This window comes from Rutidosis leptorrhynchoides, chromosome 2 (assembly GCF_046630445.1).
Source record: "Rutidosis leptorrhynchoides isolate AG116_Rl617_1_P2 chromosome 2, CSIRO_AGI_Rlap_v1, whole genome shotgun sequence".
NCBI lineage: Eukaryota > Viridiplantae > Streptophyta > Magnoliopsida > Asterales > Asteraceae > Rutidosis > Rutidosis leptorrhynchoides.
Genome location: NC_092334.1, coordinates 11,216,828 through 11,241,793, shown reverse-complemented (window position 1 = coordinate 11,241,793; position 24,966 = coordinate 11,216,828). Strand labels below are relative to the sequence as shown.

The 24,966-nt window shown below is 34.0% G+C and overlaps 1 protein-coding gene across 1 annotated transcript in view; it reads left to right on the top strand.

Annotated features, from left to right (window-relative positions):
* LOC139887596 (G-type lectin S-receptor-like serine/threonine-protein kinase At4g27290) overlaps positions 1 to 24,966 on the top strand; it is a 134,691-nt gene that overhangs the window by 50,092 nt on the left and 59,633 nt on the right. Inside the window, exon 5 of the mRNA XM_071870672.1 lies at positions 3,547 to 3,624. Within this exon, the coding sequence (XP_071726773.1) occupies positions 3,547 to 3,624 (78 nt within the window). The remainder of the gene's footprint in view (positions 1 to 3,546; positions 3,625 to 24,966) is intronic.

The following is a 24,966-nucleotide window of genomic DNA, read 5'->3' as shown; positions in this document are numbered from 1 at the left end:
CAAGTGTTCATGAGAAATATTCTCCTCCTTAAGAGCCTCATCTTGGGCTACTCGGATTTGGTTATTGAGATTTGAGTGTATGGTGATGTTCAAGGCCCGAACACGAAGAGGTGCCATCCTCTCCTTTCGGCTCAAAGCGTCGGCTACAACATTGGCCTTGCCAGGATGGTAATGAAGTTCACAATCATATTCGTTCAGCGTCTCGATCTATCATCGCTGTCTCATGTTCAGTTGTTTCTGATCGAATATGTGTTGGAGGCTTTTGTGGTCGGTGAAGATAGTACTTTTAGTTCCATAAAGATAGTGTCTCCACAATTTGAGCGCAAAAACAACGGCTCCAAGTTCGAGATCGTGAGTAGTGTAGTTTCGCTCGTGAATCTTCAGTTGACGAGAAGCATAAGCAATGACCTTCGTTCTTTGCATCAATACGCAACCAAAACCATTTTTCGAGGCATCACAATATACGACGAAATCGTCACTGCCTTCAGGAAGTGATAAGATAGGCGCGGTGGTCAATTTCTGCTTCAAGGTTTGAAATGCTGATTCTTGTTCGGTTTCCCAAACGAACTTTTTCCCTTTGTGAGTCAGCGCGGTCAAAGGACGCGCAATCAGAGAGAAACCTTCAATAAATCTTCGGTAGTAACCAGCGAGACCTAAAAATTGGCGGATATGAGTCGGAGTAGTGGGGGTTTCCCACTTGCTGATTGCTTCGATCTTTGTGGGATCTACCTTGATACCTTGATTGCTCACAATATGACCCAGGAATTGGACTTCCTTCAACCAAAACTCACACTTGGAGAATTTGGCATAAAGTTGCTCTTGTCTCAAGAGTTCAAGCACTAGTCAAAGATGTTGCTCATGTTCTTCTTCGCTTTCGGAGTAGATGAGGATATAATCTATGAAGACGATAACGAACTTATCCAAGTACGGCTTGCATACACGATTCATGAGATCCATAAACACGGTAGGTGCGTTGGTTAAACCAAATGGCATCACGAGAAACTCATAATGACCATAACGGGTTCTGAATGAAGTTTTCATTACATCACTCTCCTTCACCCTCAACTGGTGATAATCAGATCGCAAATCGATCTTAGAGTAAACGCTTGATCCTTGCAGCTGATCGAAAAGATCGTCAATTCTGGGAAGGGGATACCGATTCTCGATCGTCAACTTGTTCAGCTCACGATAATCGATACACATGTGGAAAGATCCGTCCTTCTTCTTCACAAATAAAACAGGTGCGCCCCAAGGCGATGAACTTGGTTGGATAAATCCACGATCTAGCAGTTCTTGTAGTTGACTCTGCAACTCATGCATTTCGGAAGGTGCGAGTCGATAAGGTGCGCGAGCTACAGGTGCAGCTCCTGGCACTAAATCAATCTGAAACTCTACTGCTCTCGTTGGCGGTAATCCAGGCAATTTTCCAAAAAGACATCGGGAAATTCGTTCACAATTCGTACATCATCCACGCTTTTTACCTCGGTTTCTAATGTTTTCACATGTGCTAAAACAACAAGATGTCCTTTCTTCATGATCTTTTGTGCTTTCATGCAACTAATGAGGTTCAGCTTCGAGTTACATCTCTCTCCGTAAATAATCAGTGGCTCACCATCTCCGTGTGGTATACGAATAGCTTTATCTCCACAGATATTGTCGGCCCTTACCTTGGTCAACCAGTCCATACCGACAATCACATTAAAACTTCCCAATTTGATGGGTATCAAGTCAATCTCGAAATCCACACCAGCTATGTTGATAATACCTCCTCGGCTAATTTGGTCAACTTTCTCAAGTTTTTCATTGGCTACCTCAACAAGCATACTCTCCTTTAAAAGAACTAACGACCAATTTATCTTAGAGCAAAAGTGTCTACATACATAACTCCTATCGGCACCAGTATCAAATAGGACAGAAGCTAATAGATTGTTGATAGTGAATAAACCTGTAACCAAGTCGGGGTTCTCACGGGCATCCCTTGCGTTTACGTTGAAAGCTCTTCCACACGCTGGCCCGCCGTCCTTTCTCTTGTTGGGACATTCATTCCTGAAGTGGCCCTGTTGTCCACACTCATAGCACTTCCTTGGCCCAGTAGGGTTTATCTTCACAGTTGGGGTAGTGATCTTGCAGTCTTTGCCAATATGTCCAGTCCTTTTACACTTTTCATAGACCACGTTGCAGTACCCGGTATGATGCTTGTAGCATCTCTTGCACTGCGGGAGACTACCGTTGTAGTTAGGGTTTGAGCTAGGGTTAGGGTTCAGGTTCCTCCCGTCATTGTTTTCCATTGAAACTTTCATGCCTCTTAGCTGGGTTTTGATCAAAGACTCTTCCCTTATTGCTGTCCCACTTATGTTTCTCATTACCAGCTCCCAATTCGGATTTCCCCATTTCTGGTTCTTTGCTGGTATTTTGGTTCATCAGGGTGTGCGCCATGCGCATAGCTTCCGGGACATCAGCTGGTTTTGAAGAGGTGACATTTCCCTGAATGGACTTGGGAAGTCCCCACAAATACCGTTCCATTCGCTTAAATTCCGGGGTAACCATCGTGGAACACATCAAAGCTAGTTCCAAGTACCTTCGGTTATAACCGTCAAGATCGGTTCCCACAACCTTCAACTCCCAAAACTCAGCTTCCATTTTCTGAATCTCCGTTCTGGGGCAGTACTCCACGATCATAGCCCCCTTAAATTCCTCCAACGGTGTAGCGTAAGCCTCGTCAATACCCTTAGCCTGAGCAAGTGTGTTCCACCAGGTTAAAGCGCTGTCCGACAGTGTACAGGAGGCATACTTAGTTTTGTTCATTTCTGAGCAGTTACTCACACGGAACATAGCTTCCAATTTCTTAAACCACCTCGTCAGTCCAACCGGCCCCTCAGTACCACTGAAATTGTGGGGCTTGCAGCTTTGAAATTCCTTATAGGTACACCCGTTATGATTGCACTGGTTAACAGGTGGAGCTTGGGGGTTGACATTCACAATTGCAACGGCTATTCGTTCAGTTATCATCTCCTCAATCTGTGCTGCTGTGGGCGTTGATCTTTGGTTTTCCATTGATCTTCGAAACAGAAATTTCGACTTAAGTCAAAATCTAGCATTCAATAAATAGTAAGACGGTATATGTTAACCAACATGGAATCAACACATTGCATGTTAATCAAGTATTGCAACTATATACAGGTGCCACAAAATCATCATATAGTAACGTAAATAGAACACCGTACAAAAATTAAACAACACCAAGTTCCATTCAATAAATAAGAAAGTTGCATACATCCGCATACGGTTCGTACAGTACATGAGTAAAACATGAAACTACATACGGGATTACATAATGAAATCTAATACAATAGCCCTATGGTGACGGTGGGTAAAGGATGTCCATCATGTGGGACACCTGGTCCTCGAGCTCAGTTACCTGAGCACGGAGGATATGCACTTCCCTCGTCAGTTCCTCGACGACGGGAGATGCTGGTGGGGCAGGCGGTGCAGATGGTACAGGTGGAGCTGGTGGTGCAGGTGATGCTGGTGGAGCTGGTGGTGCAGACGGTACAAGTGGAGCTGGTGGTGTAGATGATGCTGGTGGAGCTGGTGGTGCAGACCGTCCAGCACAAGAAGTAGACGGTGCGTAACGGGAAGCCTTACGCACGAATGGATCGGCAGGGTAAGGCACAATCCGCTTACGGGCGGTAACCCTAACCAACTGTCCGCGTGCGTCCACGAATGGTCTACCTCCGTTAACCCCTGGAATAACAGTACCATCGAAACGATACCGCTTCTTTGGCTGGGTAGAGGGTGGCTGCACGGGCGTCTCCTCAGGGTCCTCGTCGAAATCCTCGTCGGAATCATCCTCGCTGAAGTCATCGGATGATGAGTCGTCTGAATCATCTGAAGGTGGATGTTCCTGACCGGTAGTCATAAGTCGGTATCTGCCAGGCGGGATTGGCACGACACGTCCATCAGGAAGGCGTCTAGCCCAATGTCCATGCTCATTGCGGAAAGGACCGTCCCCATTTTCCCCAGGAATCACAGCACCACCGGAATGGTGCTGTGGCTCCGGGAGTCCTGGGTTAGGTGGAGCTGGAATCTCCTCTGGCTCCTCGTCTCCATCGGAGATGATCATCAGGTCAGGTGCGTGGCTACTGTCCCCAGAGGATGAATCGCCAGAGTCACTGGAGGGTAGTGATGACGGGATATGTGAGTCGGCGGTAATAGCAGGCGAGGCGGCAGATGAATCTGAGTCACTGTCCAAGTCAATGATGATGGGCGAGATATCCGACATCTGAACAAGGAAAATTAACTTTTTCCATGTCAGTAAGTCATGTAGCAAGCACGTATTAGGCAATGTAATTACGACAGTCTAGATCATCTATAGCAGTAAGTAGCATGGCAATAATAGCAAATCCTACAGAAGTATCATGCAATTGAAAGCAGATAGTAGCATGAAGTAGTGAAAAGAAGTAGTAGTATACGACATATAGCAGTAAAAGTAAGCAGCAGCATGCAGCAAGTTCTGCAGAAACAAGTAAACTAGCAAATTGTAGATTAGTCCTATTAGTGAATCCTACTCGGTTCGGTCTAGACTCACTAATGCAACCTAATTCCCTACAACCAATGCTCTGATACCAAATGTGATGCCCCGTACAAAATTAACGTGTACGGATCATCAACAATAGGATGATTACAAGGTCAAACACTATATGCTGTTTTAAAATAGGTTTGTTTTCATAAGAAAAGGTGACGTCATAACCAACGTCAAATGTTTAACATACGATAGTGTGCGTCTACTGAAATGTCCCGTTCATATTGATTATAAACGTTCCATATTAATTGATTTTATCGCGAGGTTTTAACCTCTATATGAGACGTTTTTCAAAGACTGCATTCATTTTTAAAACAACCATAACCTTTATTTTATCTATAAAGGTTTAAAAAGCATTACGTAGATTATCAAATAATGATAATCTAAAATATACCATTTACACACGACCATTACATAATGGTTTACAATAAGAATATATTACTTCAAAAATAAGTTTCTTGAATGCAGTTTTTACATAATATCATACAAGCATGGACTCCAAATCTTGTCCTTATTTTAGTATGCAACAGCGGAAGCTCTTAATAATCATCTGAGAATAAACATGCTTAAAAAGTCAACAAAAATGTTGGTGAGTTATAGGTTTAACCTATATATTATCAAATCATAATAATAGACCACAAGATTTCATATTTCAATATACATCCCATACATAGAGATAAAAATCATTCATATGATGAACACCTGGTAACCGACATTAACAAGATGCATATAAGAATATCCCCTATCATTCCGGGAAATCCTTCGGACAAGATAAAAACAACATCGAAGTACTAAAGCATCCGGCACTTTGGATGGGGTTCGTTAGGCCCAATAGATCTATCTTTAGGATTCGCGTCAATTAGTAGATCGGTTTACTAATTCTTAGGTTACCAAGCAAAAGGGGCGTATTCGGCTTCGATCATTCACCCATATATTGTAGTTTCATTTACTTGTGTCTATTTCGTAAAACATTTATAAAACTACATGTATTCTTGAGGTTGGATGTTCACTTTATGTGACGACCCGGAAATTTCCGACTAAATTTAAACTTTATCTTTATATTATTCTGACACGATAAGCAATGTTTGTTAAGTTAAATCTCAAGGATTTTAAACTATGTTTATACATTCATTTAAACCTCGACCAAATTCCAATGATTCACGAACCATTAAATGAACATATATGAATATGTATGTATATGTGTATATGTTATAAATTGAAAATGTCAACAAAGTATTTAAACGTATAATGCTTTATATGAACGTATTTGTTTCAATATGATTATCGACGAAATTAAAAAAAATATATTAAATGATTGAATTATCAGAAACATTGAATTATGATTACAAGTCTCTGTTGAGAGGTCCACTATGATTTGAGAAAATCTATTCATCTTAACGATATTCGGAATAATTTGTAAAGCTATTTATAAATAAAAATAAAAAGTGTCATTTACGAAAGTTAGACAAAAGCTAGTGGAGAATTGGTTTCCATAATATTCTATTAATCTATTTTCAAACGTACAAAAATGTTTTCAGTTTAAAAAGAACTTTATTATTAAAACGTATATAACTTTTATAAATATCTAGAATCACTTTTGACAACTCATTACTTAACCAGTATAATAAATATAACGATATTTATATTTTATTTCATTAAATATATATAACGATTTAAATTAATATTATATATATTTATACGCGTATTATACATACATAGTTTTTATACTTTTACTATACTTTAACTTTACCTTTACTTTATTTTTACTTTACCTTAACTTTAATAATTCATACTTTAATAATTCACTTTAATAATTCATTCTTTAATAATTCACTTTAATAATTCATACTTTAATAATTCACTTTAATAATTCACACTTTAATAATTCACTTTAATAATTCACTTTAATAATTCATACTTTAATAATTCACTTTAATAATTCATATTTTAATAATTCACTTTAATAATTCATACTTTAATAATTCACTTTAATAATTCAAAAATCTATTATAAATAGAATTCAATAGGTTTCATTATTTGATAGAAACTTGAAAATATTTTCTCTAAACTCTCTCAATCGATTTACATATATATATTTACTCCGTATTATTTCAAGAAATTATCAGTATACACAAAATATTACGACGGAGTGCTGTCCGAGTGATTTCGAAATTGTTTTTCGAGCGGGATAGAGCTAAGGAAATTATGGGTTAAAGCTATGGAGGTTATGGGTATGTGATAGTGCTCCAAATGAACATATATTTAGTATCAATATCCCTCCGATATGTAAAGATTTCAGTTGCAATTGTTCCATTTTCATGTAATATTCATTTATATTAAATAAGTGCGAAGACAAAAGGCGAAAACAACGAATTGAAGACGCAAAGGTCCAAAAAGCTCAAAAGTACAAGATACAATTAAAAAGGTTCAATTTATTGATAAGGAACGTCTAAAAATGACAAGAGTACAAGTTACGAAACGCAAAGTACAAAATATCTCAGCGTACGCAAGGACGTTCGAAAATTCGAAACCGGTACATGAACCAACTCTCAACGCTCGACGCAACGGAAAAAAAATTACGAGTCTACTATGTATATAAATATAATATAATATATAAATAATTATAAAAATTATTTATATATTATATATATTTAAATAAAAACCGTCGGCAGCCTTGGATCTTAAACTTGTGGGCTGGTTTTGGAACCTCCGCGACTTGCGGAGCTGGAAGGCCAAAATGGCCGCGACTCGCGGAGCAGTGAATTTCAGTTCTGGCTATAAAAGCTCTCGAGTTCTGCATGTAAAATATATAAAAAAATAATAATAATAATAATAATACTCCCTAGTATAATATAAATAAATATATATATGTATATATAGTATAGATTAGTATTATATTAGATTAGTTTGGGTTATGTAAAAGTTATTTTTACGGGTTTTTAAAGTCGGAGCTCTGTCCGTGTAACACTACGCGATAAATAATCAATGTAAGCTATGTTCTCCTTTTTAAATTAATGTCTCGTAGCTAAGTTATTATTATGCTTATTTAATCCGAAGTAATCATGATGTTGGGCTAATTACTAAAATTGGGTAATTGGGCTTTGTACCATAATTGGGGTTTGGACAAAAGAACGACACTTGTGGAAATTAGACTATGGGCTATTAATGGGCTTTATATTTGTTTAACTAAATGATAGTTTGTTAATGTTAATATAAAGATTTACAATTGGGCGTCCCTATAAATTACCATATACACTCGATCGGACACGATGGGCGGGGTATTTATATGTACGAATAATCGTTCATTTAACCGGACACGGGAATGGATTAATAGCCACTAGAATAATTAAAACAGGGGTGAAATTACATTCAAGGGTAATTGGTGTAATTGCTAACAAAGTAGTAAAACCTTGGTTTACACGCAGTTGATAACCTGGTGTATTCATTAAACAAAGTATTAAAACCTTGTTACAATTCGAATCCCCAATTAGTTGGAATATTTAACTTCGGGTATAATAATAATTTGACGAGGGCACTCGCATTTTATATTTATGACCGATGGACTGTTATGGACAAAAACCAGACGGACATATTAAATAATCCAGGACAAAGGACAATTAACCCATGGGCATAAAACTAAAATCAACACGTCAACCATCATGATTACGGAAGTTTAAATAAGCATAATATATTTTATTTCATTTTTTCTCGTACTTTTATTTATTGTCATTTTAATTATTGTTATTTATTTTATATTGTTATTTAAATATCGTCATTTACTATACGCTTCACTTAAAATATAAATCGACAAACCGGTCATTAAACGGTAAACCCCCTTTTATATATTATTATATATATTTTGTACAAATATAGTCGTTTAAAAATATAGTGTGCAATAAGCCCGCTCCCTGTGGAACGAACTGGACTTACTAAAAACTATACTACTCTACGATTAGGTACACTGCCTATAGTGTTGTAGCAAGGTTTAGGTATATCCCATTTGTAAATAAATAATTAAAACTTGTGTAATTTATAACGTATTTCGTAGTAAAATATAGTACTATCACGTACCCCTCCGCTACCACATCAAGTTTTTGGCGCCGCTGCCGGGGAGTCGGCGAAACTTTATATTTTTAATTTATTTTTGTATATTTATATTTTATTTTTAGAAAAACAATATAATTTTTAAAAAAAAAAAAAATTTAAACACCGAAAAAAAAAATATATATATATATATATATATATATATATATATATATATATATATATATAAATCTGTTTTTATAAAATATTTTCATTTCTATTTTGGTTTTTTTTTAAATATAAGTGTTTATTTACTATATAAAAATATTTTGTAAAAATACAAAACAGAAAAATAAATAAAATAAAAATAAAATAAATACGTTGAACCTGTAAAACTGACCTGTCACGTTTGAATTTTGAACCCCCGCGACTCGCGGAGGTTTTGAACTGGGAACCTCGCGACTCGCGGAGCCGCCCAGACAGGTCACACAGAATTCGCATTAATTACGGGTTTTTATTATTATTATTTAAATTAAACCCTAATTAGGGTTATATTTTTATATAATTTAGTTTAGTTTATTTATTATTTTATATTTTTAGTTAATTTAGTTTAATTAATTTATAAACTTAATAGTTTTATAAAATAAATAATATAAAAATAGTATTTTTATAAAAATTGTACTTTTTACAACTTTAAGATTAATTTTATATTTTGTACCTTTTTATTTGTTTTAGCGTAATTTTTGTATTTTTCGCTCGAATTTAGTTTTAAGATATAGTTTTTGCCGTAGTTATTTTTATTTCTAGATTTTTAGGCTTTGCCGTAAAATCCCTTAAGTGCTTTTTCTTTAGACTAAGATTTAGGTGCTTTAGAATTTTGCGACGCCGTTTTTATATTTTAGTACCTTTTTAAGTTATTACCATTTGTGATATAGTTTTTCTTTTAAGCTTTAATATTTTTAGACGCAACTTTTAATTCTTAGTTTTTAATTCTTTTTTTTTAGTTACGACGCGCTATTTTCTTATTTTTATTTTTCAACGTTTTTCGACGCGCATTCTTTTTCTTTCTTATTTCTCGACGCTTTAGTTTTTAGGACTTAAAAATTTTCTCTATTTCTTATCTAATATCTCAAACGAAAAGAAAAATTATTTAAGCGGTTAAATTAATGGACGTTGACATTTTTCTGCTTCGTAGTAATAGTTGGATTTGTTAGTGGCTGAGTTGTGGCTTTTCCGATTTAAAGGTGCCTGGCTCCCTGCTACATCTTTTGGCTATTCGAAACGTGGGCAAAAGCAGAAAAGTCTATTAATTGGACAACTTATATAAGTTTTTCTATTTTTATAACTAATAGGATAATTAGTGAACGCACCACATTGTAGCTAAAAATTTGTCCGTCGCAATAAAATGGAAAATTTTGAAAACAGGGCCTTGGAAACTCTTTTTGAACTCCAAAATCAATTAAATCAATACCCTCAAACGAGTGTTGATAACAATTCATTCGGTCAATCTTGGATCGCGAACGACGAAACAATAACTGGTTGTGAAATCTGTGGAGATTATCACTCAACATGGGAATGTTACTATTACGTTCCTATGGAAAATTACGCACCCACGGAACCTGAATGGAACGATTACGAAGAACACAATTCAAATTGGGATTATTCTCAAGAATATATCCAAAGTCAACAACCAGAAGACGAGGAAAATTACGTGTCCGAAAATTCTTTAAACATTATAAAAATCAAACTCGAAGAACTCGATGCTCAAAATGAACAAATGAGAGAGTTTGTAAACCGGCAAGCTGAAACTCTATCAAATTACACACCTGTTGATCTGAGGAGACATGTTCAAAAAAATCCCATATCATCGAATTTTGATGAATTCGAGAGCTCCGAAATCACCAACTACCCCGATGATACTTTTTATTCAGCCTTACTCATTTCACAACATATCGACACATTAGCCTCTACCGAAGAAATCATCGATCCATCAATGGATAAAGAAGAAGTAAGGGTGACAAACTTCACCATTCCACAACCTTCCAACCCAATATTCTCAATAGACGAGTCATCCACCGGAAATGAACTACGAGCTGTAATAGATAATGACACCTCGAATTTCACCCAATTAGGTAATAGAGGTGAAACCTTTGATCCCGAGAATGAACGGAAGGAAATGTTAGGAATTATCCACCCTAAAGAAATATGTATGTCGATGTATATCGATCCATTTGACCAAGAACCAGAAAAGAGACATATCCATTTACTAAAAGCTACACTTAAAAAAGAATTAAGTAGTGATGATCGGGTGGGTCTAAACTTTAAACCCATTAATATATTTTATACCACCCGAGATGTAAATAACTGGCTCACTATTTTAATTCGTGGAACTTATTCTACCGACTTCACATGTCGTCAGCTAAGTGTGGGGAAGTTTAACCCCACTTAACGTTAAATTAGGGGTTCGGGTTAGTGCATAACTCGTTAATAAAAATGCACAATTAGGGTAAAAGACACATTTTCAAATATTAGCAAACAGTTCAGAAAAGCAACCGTTTTTGAAGAAAAACATGTGTGAAATAACAAAAGAAGGAATGAACGATGAGGCGTGCCATCTATCATTCGACGAGCTTTGTAATTACAAACTGGGTATTTTCAATCACTTTTCTACAATCACCCTCATGAATTTATAATTATAGTCTAATTTCATGCAAATGAGGGCATTGCATGATCTCAAGTGTGGGAAAGGGTTATAAATTCTCTCGGGTTTATACTTGGTTTATTTGCCTTCTCTCGGGTTTATACTTGGTTTATTTGCCAAATTTTGTGAAAATTTGAAAAATTTTCAACTAAATAAATTTAAAATCATGTTTATACATATTTATGAACGATGAAAACTAGGTGTTAATACTGAAATTATCGTTACCTCGAAAAGGACATAAATTGAGAAACACCCTAAAACGATTGAATTCATTTAAAATGGAATAAAGGAGAATAAAAAGGCAAAGAAAGAAACTAAGTGTGGGGAGAATGTACCAAGTTATTCAATTAAAAACTATATATCACATGTTTCTGTAAAGTTATTGCAGGTGCTTTTGTTTTGGACTAAATTAACTGTTTTACCCGATTTACTGTAATATATTTGAAAGAAAAGATGGATCTACACGATGAATCAATTCCATCATTAAAAGGAAGTAAAGTCTTCCGAAAAAGACACGCGCTTCTTGATTTAGGTCATGAAGTTGTCGTCCAGACCAGCTGTAGGTTGACGAAAAATCTAGAAAAGTCATCTCTAAAATCAGCAGGAAATCCACGGACCTCAGCATCAAACATGGTCGCCAAGTGGTCAGATTTATCCTAACCATGAGAAGGATTTATCTCGTACAATGGGGGGGCACCGTGCAAATTAGCTTGATAAGACTAATGAATCAGATCCCCAGAAAGGATAATCTCCTTAAAGATCAAAAATCAGCTTTTAAGCCTGATATTACTCAATCCTTGAGATTGACCTTAAAGATTGAGAATTACAAACTCATGGAATTCAATGATATCTAAACTCGAGCTTGAACGAGAAAATATTTTGATCAAAAATAAAACCGATTTGTTTTCTGAAAACCCATTTTCAATGCATTCATTACCTTTGAACGTAAAATCCTAGGAATTCACCTGGAATTCATTAGGTCACCTGAACCAAATCGGGTGTCAACCGTAAGAACGGTGGTTGCATAGCATGGTCGGAGACAGGACCTTGTGCCAGACTGAAAAATCATAGGATGATCTTTACTATTGCTCCTACAAAGGATAGTAATAGCATCCGACACGTTTATAGACCATAATCAAAAGCAAGTCATGGAACATTGCCTTAACAGTTTCTTGTTCATCGCTTTCCTTTACAACCGGACGGTAGTTTATCGAAAGGTAATATACAGAGCAAGTATACTGGACGTGTTGCTTTCCTAATACAAGGTTAGCAAGTGGGTGACACAAAACCACAAGTGTTGAGCTAAAATTTTCAAATCTGAAACCCACACAACCCACAAAAATATTTTGCAAACACCGGTGAAGGGTTATTCCGGAAAACTTATCTAGGGTAAAAACTAGATTGAATTTTCAAAAGATCAAATGTTTTCATAAAGATCCAATTTCCTTACGGATCTAAATTTTCATAGTCATGTGGGACTGTAAACCGCCTTTCAAATGTGCACTTTACTTTGGAAACCGAAAGTAAATCGGCTATTTGATTGCAAGTGTCGTTGACCTAAACCCAAGGCAACTGTGGATGACACACCCACCTTTAACCATCATTACTGTCATTGTTTATACCGCTATATCAAAATCACTGATGTACAAAATGTGATGAATAAAAAAGTGATTCATGTATGTTTTTATTTCAAGTTCTGTATTGCTTGAGGACAAGCAACGTTCAAGTGTGGGGATATTTGATAGTGCTCCAAATGAACATATATTTAGTATCAATATCCCTCCGATATGTAAAGATTTCAGTTGCAATTGTTCCATTTTCATGTAATATTCATTTATATTAAATAAGTGCGAAGACAAAAGGCGAAAACAACGAATTGAAGACGCAAAGGTCCAAAAAGCTCAAAAGTACAAGATACAATTAAAAAGGTTCAATTTATTGATAAGGAACGTCTAAAAATGACAAGAGTACAAGTTACGAAACGCAAAGTACAAAATATCTCAGCGTACGCAAGGACGTTCGAAAATTCGAAACCGGTACATGAACCAACTCTCAACGCTCGACGCAACGGAAAAAAAATTACGAGTCTACTATGTATATAAATATAATATAATATATAAATAATTATAAAAATTATTTATATATTATATATATTTAAATAAAAACCGTCGGCAGCCTTGGATCTTAAACTTGTGGGCTGGTTTTGGAACCTCCGCGACTTGCGGAGCTGGAAGGCCAAAATGGCCGCGACTCGCGGAGCAGTGAATTTCAGTTCTGGCTATAAAAGCTCTCGAGTTCTGCATGTAAAATATATAAAAAAATAATAATAATAATAATAATACTCCCTAGTATAATATAAATAAATATATATATGTATATATAGTATAGATTAGTGTTATATTAGATTAGTTTGGGTTATGTAAAAGTTATTTTTACGGGTTTTTAAAGTCGGAGCTCTGTCCGTGTAACACTACGCGATAAATAATCAATGTAAGCTATGTTCTCCTTTTTAAATTAATGTCTCGTAGCTAAGTTATTATTATGCTTATTTAATCCGAAGTAATCATGATGTTGGGCTAATTACTAAAATTGGGTAATTGGGCTTTGTACCATAATTGGGGTTTGGACAAAAGAACGACACTTGTGGAAATTAGACTATGGGCTATTAATGGGCTTTATATTTGTTTAACTAAATGATAGTTTGTTAATGTTAATATAAAGATTTACAATTGGGCGTCCCTATAAATTACCATATACACTCGATCGGACACGATGGGCGGGGTATTTATATGTACGAATAATCGTTCATTTAACCGGACACGGGAATGGATTAATAGCCACTAGAATAATTAAAACAGGGGTGAAATTACATTCAAGGGTAATTGGTGTAATTGCTAACAAAGTAGTAAAACCTTGGTTTACACGCAGTTGATAACCTGGTGTATTCATTAAACAAAGTATTAAAACCTTGTTACAATTCGAATCCCCAATTAGTTGGAATATTTAACTTCGGGTATAATAATAATTTGACGAGGGCACTCGCATTTTATATTTATGACCGATGGACTGTTATGGACAAAAACCAGACGGACATATTAAATAATCCAGGACAAAGGACAATTAACCCATGGGCATAAAACTAAAATCAACACGTCAACCATCATGATTACGGAAGTTTAAATAAGCATAATATATTTTATTTCATTTTTTCTCGTACTTTTATTTATTGTCATTTTAATTATTGTTATTTATTTTATATTGTTATTTAAATATCGTCATTTACTATACGCTTCACTTAAAATATAAATCGACAAACCGGTCATTAAACGGTAAACCCCCTTTTATATATTATTATATATATTTTGTACAAATATAGTCGTTTAAAAATATAGTGTGCAATAAGCCCGCTCCCTGTGGAACGAACTGGACTTACTAAAAACTATACTACTCTACGATTAGGTACACTGCCTATAGTGTTGTAGCAAGGTTTAGGTATATCCCATTTGTAAATAAATAATTAAAACTTGTGTAATTTATAACGTATTTCGTAGTAAAATATAGTACTATCACGTACCCCTCCGCTACCACATCAGTATGGTTCGGGAGTATTGCTCGTGAGTCAAACTAGTGTTTATCATCTCTGTTGCGTCTACGTACTTTTTCTGCAATATTGAATCTCAATATTGATACGTTCGTGAATCCAAGGCCAACATTGCACTTGTTCAATGACGTCATATGTATTTTTACTACAAAATACAGTATTGTGAGTTTCATTTGCTCCCTTTTATATATATTTTTGGGACTGAGAATACATGCGCTGTTTTTATAAATGTTTTACGAAATAGGCACAAGTACTAAAACTAATTCTACGTGGGTTTAAACCAGAAATATACCCTTAGCTTGGTAACATTAGACTACTTGTCTATGTACGGTAGGCGCGAATCCTAAAGATAGATCTATTGGGCCTGACAAACCCCATCCTGACTATGGGATGCTTTAGTACTTCGAGGTTATTTTAAACACACCTGATCTGGTGTACTTCAGAGGGTAAAACATGAACGTTAAGGCTTGTTACCGGGTGCCTACAACTTATAGAATACTTTTATACACTTGCGAGTGTACATATATTTATAAACGGAAATCTTGTGGTCTATTAATATATTGAAATGATTGTTATGATAAACCTATGAACTCACCAACCTTTTGGTTGACACTTTAAAGCATGTTTATTCTCAGGTATTAAAGAAATCTTCCGCTGTGCATTAGCTCATTTTAAGGATATTACTTGAAGTCATTCATGGCATATTTTGAAAGACGTTGCATTCGAGTCATTGAGTTCATCAAGATTATTATTATGTCAATTATAGTTGGATGTATTATGAAATGGTGTGCATGCCGTCAACTTTCATTGTAAAGAAAGTTTGTCTTTTAAAAACGAATGCAATGTTTATAAAATGTATCATATAGAGGTCAAATACCTCGCGATGTAATCAACTATTGTGAATGGTTCATAATGTATATGAACGGGTCCTTTAAATTGGTATCAGAGCGGTGGTCTTAGCGAACCAGGTCTGCATTAGTGTGTCTAACTGATAGTCGTTAGGATGCATTAGTGAGCCTGGACTTCGACCGTGTCTGCATGTCAAAAGTTTTGCTTATCATTTTTGTCTGAAATTGCCTGCTTATCATTCTTAGTCTAGACACGTCTTACTGCATTGATTGCATGATTTGTGTATAGACAAAATTCATATCTTAGCGTATCTGCTAATCCATATCTTAGCGTATCTGTTACTGTAAACTTTGCCTGACATATCCCGTAAATTCCTCCGTAATCTACAAAATCTTTTGCGCTATATATATAGATATTCTATGTAATTAGAATACCACTCGATAGCTGAAAAATCATTTCATATCGAAAAATCCTTTATTCAATCGAACGAAATGGAATTCGTCACTAGTTCAAGTCCCTCGAATTCCGATATGGAATCCCACTCAAGCTCCGAAAGCAGTGTGACCGGAATGGATCAACCAATTAGCCATCATCTATTCTGGATGAATTGGGGATAGGTTCGTAGACTCCTCAATAACTGGAGACAAGAAGAAGGTGATCCCTTCCATCCACCACATTGCCCTCTTGGAGATGAACCTGAAGCACTTACCGGCGAACCGGTCCGAAACACCATTTTCTCTCTCATTTCCAGAGTATCTCGTCACGATTATATACTACATCAAATTCTAGATTTTATTTATCCGCTCGTCCGAACCGACAATCACCCCGGTGTAATAGAAGAAGTCAACGAGCTTCGCGCTCGAGTAGTGGCTTTAGAGAATATGGTGCAAGGGTTACAAACACCAACAACAGCACCAGCAGCATAACCAGTACCACCATCAGCAACACCAACAGTACCATGAACATCACCAGTACAGTCAGTGCCATCAGCGTTGTCAGAATCAGTAGCACCTATAACATCACAAACTCCGTCAGTTCAAGAATCACCGTGGACATCATTATAAATCAACAAGTATGTCATATCAATGAGTTATGAAGTATTAACTCATTTCCACTGAAGGATTTATATGTATATCTTATATATATATAAATTTTTAGACCATAATAAATATTTCCGTACTAAGCTATTATGTGTGAATCTTAACTACTCGGTTAATTCATGTTACTAATATGCAATAATGTACGTCCTTCGTCCACAACTTAACCATCATTAACTACAATCTCTGCCCAATTCAATAAATCCCAATTCATAATAAATCAAATGAATTATTCAAATATAAGTTTGATTTTTCACTTTCATCGTCGACGTACTCGAAACTTTTCAAATAACATCATTCGTACCTTGCGAAATTCACAAGAATTCCACAAACACCAACAAATAACGAAGTATTAATTCATAATTTCAATTTTATTGAATAAATACTCCGTAAAAGTTATGTAATTTCCAAAGTCTTTAGGGATTATTCAGTTCTAATTTCAACCGTAAATCAAATGAGTTTAATTTAATATTAATTCATTAAATCTATGTTACATCTGAAGAAAATATGCACATATATATTTTCATAAAGACTGTAATAAAATTCTGTTGCACAAAATATTAATTGTGAAATTTTTTTTAACGGGTAGGTAATACCCGAGAGATATATAAATTCACAATTAATATGTTACATTTTTTGAATCTGATTAAGCAAATCATCAACTATACTCCCATAATCTCACAACAATATACATTCTTGTATAGAAATCAAAACAACCATTCTCACCCAAATTTGATTACGCATTCTGATTTTGACAAATCAAAATCTAAGTCATGATTTAACAGAAGACATCACTCTTAGATTCCTACATCTTTCAAAGCTATACTTTGACTTCAAAACTGTGTTAGAACATCATATGTATATTAACGATTACAAACTGTGTTCAAACTCTCCGAAGTTTTTGAAGACACTTCAAACAATGAACAATCGAGATGATGATCCAACCACATATTACCCACATTTATGTACCTAAAAAGCTCTCGAAGCCAAAGTCATAGTTCGACACGTATCCGTGTCAGACCCTTTGGTATTTATTAGCTAAAATGACTTTTCAATTCCTTTTCAAAGTAGACAGTTTTGTCACAGCTCCAGCAAGTCAACTTCGACTTTTCAGTCGGACTAGTCTTATTATAACCTCCATAGATACGTTGCCCTTTTGTCATCGTTACTGGGGACCTTTCATATCTCGCCACCTTAGCAATAAACTTACCAACAACTTCAATTATCTTTCACTTTTCTAAAAATCATTATATTTATTGAAATCACATCATTTACTCATTCGCATCTTGTAACGAGAATTGTCATACGAATCATCGAAAAACAGTAACCAGTATTTTGAAATCTCGCAGCATGTCTACGCCAATAGTTATATGTGTACGTAAAACGTCTATCTCCTGGACTTACATACTTTGAATGTGAAGTTCTGAAAAATATTTTGAACTGCAAACTAGTTCTTGAAATGCTGACGAAGCATCAAAAACTGTAAACGATCTTAACAGTAAAAAGTTTGATGACAAAGAATAGTAAGGTGGTAAAGCTGAGAAAAAGAGAAGGTTTGGAACTGGAAAACGGATTGAACAGACTATGAAGGAGGCTGTGGATAAATCACAAAGACTAAATCTGCCTTCAAAGAATCCAAATGATTCAGTACCTGCTAAAGTCATTAACGAATACCTTACTCTTTATTCTAAACCTTTACAGACAAATCTTCATCATCATCCATCAATATTAGAAATTCTAAGATATTATCATATCTTTCATTATAAATATCCGCGATATTTCTGAAGATATTTTCACAACTAATCTTATCTGAAGTCATTTATCTCTTTGCGCTATCAGTGTTACAGCATATAAGAAACTATTAGTTTCTATATTCTATAAACTTTCGAGTTTAAATTATGAATGTTTTGAAGTAGTGTTGGGAACTGAAGCATGAGTTAGTATAATATAATGACACTTGATCAACGTGATTATATTACAGTAAGTCATGCTGAGTTTCTAATGGGACATGACGATTCACAGACCATGCCGTCATCATGTTCCATGTTACACGAATCTTGTATTCTATTTAATCTCTAAAAATATCAAGAATATATTTTCTTGATGATTCGGTCTTTTCAGGGTATTCTGGTAAATTAACAAATCAAGATCGTGCCATTACCATTTCCTTCTTAGAACATTAACTATGTTCATTCTTAAATTCATATCTGCGAATACTGGACCATTACAAACGTTGTTTAATCGCAAGAAGAAGAAACGAAAGGACAAAACTCCAAAATAGAAATTGGAGTATAAATCGCAGCAAATAAAAGGGAGCATTAACTGTGGATGTCAATGATTATAGAAGACAAAAGCAGGGGCTTTGAAATATAAGGGAAGATATAAAACCCAACAACCACCCAAAAATTATAAACCGTATATATCGATGCATATAGCAATATAAAGACACGGAAGAACTAAAAACACTATAAAACTGAGAGTATAGTAGAAGTAAATAGATTTTTCCGGAGGCAGATGAAAAAGAAGAACGACAGATATGAAAGTGAGGAGTATATCGAGAATCAGTACTGGATGAAGCATATTGACAAATACTTTAAAATATGAGTTGAGGGAGAAAGAATAGAAGGTGTGAGTTGTAAGGAAACAAAGGAGGTGGATTTATAGTGAAATACCCGACAGAGAAATTAAGATGGATTATCGTATTAATTCGAAGAGAATCATAATCTCCTTAATCACCGAAGCATCAAATCCAACATAGATTACAAAGATTTTCTTTAAATTCGGAGATCAATTGTGATGACGTCAAAAGATATGACGAATTACTATAATCTTATTTCCTTCATTTAAGATAACTTCCCTCATACGCTTTGAGTAATCGAATTATTTTATCCATACTTCTTAGACATGATAAAACTTCATAATCGTCATAATAACATTCTCATTGTTAGCCATAACGACCTCTATCAAATTTCGGGGATGAAATTTCTTTAACGGGTAGGTACTGTGACGACCCGGAAATTTCCGACTAAATTTAAACTTTATCTTTATATTATTCTGACACGATAAGCAATGTTTGTTAAGTTAAATCTCAAGGATTTTAAACTATGTTTATACATTCATTTAAACCTCGACCAAATTTCAATGATTCACGAACCATTAAATGAACATATATGAATATGTATGTATATGTGTATATGTTATAAATTGAAAATGTCAACAAAGTATTTAAACGTATAATGCTTTATATGAACGTATTTGTTTCAATATGATTATCGACGAAATTAAAAAAAATATATTAAATGATTGAATTATCAGAAACATTGAATTATGATTACAAGTCTCTGTTGAGAGGTCCACTATGATTTGAGAAAATCTATTCATCTTAACGATATTCGGAATAATTTGTAAAGCTATTTATAAATAAAAATAAAAAGTGTCATTTACGAAAGTTAGACAAAAGCTAGTGGAGAATTGGTTTCCATAATATTCTATTAATCTATTTTCAAACGTACAAAAATGTTTTCAGTTTAAAAAGAACTTTATTATTAAAACGTATATAACTTTTATAAATATCTAGAATCACTTTTGACAACTCATTACTTAACCAGTATAATAAATATAACGATATTTATATTTTATTTCATTAAATATATATAACGATTTAAATTAATATTATATATATTTATACGCGTATTATACATACATAGTTTTTATACTTTTACTATACTTTAACTTTACCTTTACTTTATTTTTACTTTACCTTAACTTTAATAATTCATACTTTAATAATTCACTTTAATAATTCATACTTTAATAATTCACTTTAATAATTCATACTTTAATAATTCACTTTAATAATTCATACTTTAATAATTCACTTTAATAATTCATACTTTAATAATTCACTTTAATAATTCATACTTTAATAATTCATTTTAATAATTCATTTTAATAATTCATACTTTAATAATTCACTTTAATAATTCAAAAATCTATTATAAATAGAATTCAATAGGTTTCATTATTTGATAGAAACTTGAAAATATTTTCTCTAAACTCTCTCAATCGATTTACATATATATATTTACTCCGTATTATTTCAAGAAATTATCAGTATACATAAAATATTACGACGGAGTGCTGTCCGAGTGATTTCGAAATTGTTTTTCGAGCGGGATAGAGCTAAGGAAATTATGGGTTAAAGCTATGGAGGTTATGGGTATGGTTCGGGAGTATTGCTCGTGAGTCAAACTAGTGTTTATCATCTCTGTTGCGTCTACGTACTTTTTCTGCAATATTGAATATCAATATTGATACGTTCGTGAATCCAAGGCCAACATTGCACTTGTTCAATGACGTCATATGTATTTTTACTACAAAATACAGTATTGTGAGTTTCATTTGCTCCCTTTTATATATATTTTTGGGACTGAGAATACATGCGCTGTTTTTATAAATGTTTTACGAAATAGGCACAAGTACTAAAACTAATTTTACGTGGGTTTAAACCAGAAATATACCCTTAGCTTGGTAACATTAGACTACTTGTCTATGTACGGTAGGCGCGAATCCTAAAGATAGATCTATTGGGCCTGACAAACCCCATCCTGACTATGGGATGCTTTAGTACTTCGAGGTTATTTTAAACACACCCGATCTGGTGTACTTCAGAGGGTAAAACATGAACGTTAAGGCTTGTTACCGGGTGCCTACAACTTATAGAATACTTTTATACACTTGTGAGTGTACATATATTTATAAACGGAAATCTTGTGGTCTATTAATATATTGAAATGATTGTTATGATAAACCTATGAACTCACCAACCTTTTGGTTGACACTTTAAAGCATGTTTATTCTCAGGTATTAAAGAAATCTTCCGCTGTGCATTAGCTCATTTTAAGGATATTACTTGGAGTCATTCATGGCATATTTTGAAAGACGTTGCATTCGAGTCATTGAGTTCATCAAGATTATTATTATGTCAATTATAGTTGGATGTATTATGAAATGGTGTGCATGCCGTCAACTTTCATTGTAAAGAAAGTTTGTCTTTTAAAAACGAATGCAATGTTTATAAAATGTATCATATAGAGGTCAAATACCTCGCGATGTAATCAACTATTGTGAATCGTTCATAATGTATATGAACGGGTCCTTTCACTTTACAAGATTGGAAGTAAGCTAGCAAACTTGGAAGTATTCTTGATTTTATGAAACTAGAACTTATAGAATTTATGAAGAACACTTAGAACTTGAAGATAGAACTTGAGAGAGATTAATTAGATGAAGAAAATTAAAGAATGAAAGTGTTTGTAGGTGTTTTTGGTCGTTGGTATATGGATTAGATATAAAGGATGTGTAATTTTGTTTACATGTAAATAAGTCATGAATGATTACTAATATTTTTGTAATTTTATGAGATATTTCATGCTAGTTGCCAAATGATGGTTCCCACATGTGTTAGGTGACTCACATGGGCTGCTAAGATCTGATCATTGGAGTGTATATACCAATAGTACATACATCTAAAAGCTGTGTATTGTACGAGTACGAATACGGGTGCATACGAGTAGAATTGTTGATGAAACTGAACGAGGATGTAATTGTAAGCATTTTTGTTAAGTAAAAGTATTTTGATAAGTGTCTTGAAGTCTTTCAAAAGTGTATGAATACATATTAAAACACTACATGTATATACATTTTAACTGAGTCGTTAAGTCATCGTTAGTCGTTACATGTAAATGTTGATTTGAAACCTTTAAGTTAACGATCATGTTAAATGTTGTTAACCCAATGTTTATTATATCTAATGAGATGTTAAATTATTACATTATCATGATATTATGATATATTAATATATCTTAGTATGATATATATACAGTTAAATGTTGTTACAACGATAATCGTTACATATATGTCTCGTTTCGAAATCAATAAGTTAGTAGTCTTGTTTTAACATATGTAGTTCATTGTTAATACACTTAATGACATGTTTACTTATCATTTATCATGATTAAAAATAGTTATCAATATCTTAATATGATTCATATGTATTTAATAAGGCGTTGTTATAACGATAATCGTTATATATACCGTTTCGAGTTTCTTAATTCAATAAACTCAATTTTATGTATATAACTCATCGTTAAAATACCTAATGAGATACTTACTTATCATAATATCATGTTAACTATATATATAATCATATATACGTCATCATATAGTTTTTACAAGTTTTAACGTTCGTAAATCACCGGTCAACTTGGGTGGTCAATTGTCTATATGAAACCTATTTCAATTAATCAAGTCTTAACAAGTTTGATTGCTTAACATGTTGGAAACACTTAATCATGTAAATAACAATTTCATTTAATATATATAAACATGGAAAAGTTCGGGTCACTACATTACCTACCCGTTAAATAAATTTCGTCCCGAAATTTTAAGCAGTTGGAGGTGTTGACGTATCTTCTGGAAATAAGTGCGGGTATTTCTTCTTCATCTGATCTTCTCATTCCCAGGTGAACTCGGGTCCTCTATGAGCATTCCATCAAACTTTAACAATTGGTATCTTGTTTTGCTTAAGTCTTTTAACCTCACGATTCATTATTTCGACGGGTTCTTCGACGAATTAAAGTTTTTCTTTGATTTGGATTTCATCTAACGGAATAGTGAGATCTTCTATACCAAAAAATTTCTTCAAATTTGAGACGTGGAAAGTGTTATGTACAGCCGCGAGTTGTTGTGGTAATTCAAGTCGGTAAGCTACTGGTCCGACACGATCAATAATCTTGAATGGTCCAATATACCTTGGATTTAATTTCCCTCGTTTACCAAATCGAACAACGCCTTTCCAAGGTGCAACCTTAAGCATGAACATCTCTCCAATTTCAAATTCTATATCTTTTCTTTTAATGTCGACGTAGCTCTTTTGTCGACTTTGGGCAGTTTTCAACCGTTGTTGAATTTGGATAATCTTCTCGGTAGTTTCTTGTATTATCTCTGGACCCGTAATCTATCTATCCCCCAATTCACTCCAAAAAACCGGAGACCTGCACTTTCTACCATAAAGTGCTTCAAATGGCGCCATCTCAATGCTTGAATGGTAGCTGTTGTTGTAGGAAAATTCTGCTAACGGTAGATGTCGATCCCAACTGTTTCCGAAATCAATAACACATGCTCATAGCATGTCTTCAAGCATTTGTATCATCCTTTCACTCTGCTCATAAGTTTGTGGATGATAGGCAGTACTCATGTCTAGACGAGTTCCTAATGCTTGCTGTAATGTCTGCCAGAATCTTGAAATAAATCTGCCATCCCTATCAGAGATAATAGAGATTGGTATTTGTGATGACCCAGAAATTTTGACTAAATTTAAACTTAATCTTTGTATGATTAACATTTCCGACACGATAAGCAAAGTCTGTAAAACTGAATCTCAAAATTTTTGAATTACTTTTATATATTTAAATACCCTTCGGTTGTTTTCGACGATTCGCGAACAATTATATGTAAATAGATACATATATACTATAACATGAAAAGGTAACAATGTATTAATTGTTTGATACCGTACATTAAACTTATTGGTTTAAATATCTATTTGAATGTATATGATAAGTTGAAATATTTATTATTAAAATTTATTTATAAATAACTTCCAATGTGTATTTAAAAACTGATTTATGTATATTAAAAAGATATATACATATATATAATAAACGATAGTAACATTCGTTTATTGATTCAATTGATATTTAGATAAGTTAACTAAAGCGTTTAAGATGAACCAGTTAAACACTAATTTATTACAGTGTTTTCAAATTGCCACATTACTCAAAATGCTACAGTGTTTTCGAAAATCACTATTTGCTACAGTGAAATTGACTTTCCTACAGTAAAACGCTATTATAAAAATGTATTTTAACAAATAGCGAGACGATGATTTATAGAAGTAAATGACCAAAACACTCGAAAGTTTAAGATACACTTTGAGTGATATAATTAAGGGATAATTTAAGGCTATTGATAAGGCTAAAAAGGAACATATATTTCATAGCATTATCCCCCAAGAAAGACAGGATTTTAGTTGTAATTGTTCCATATTCAA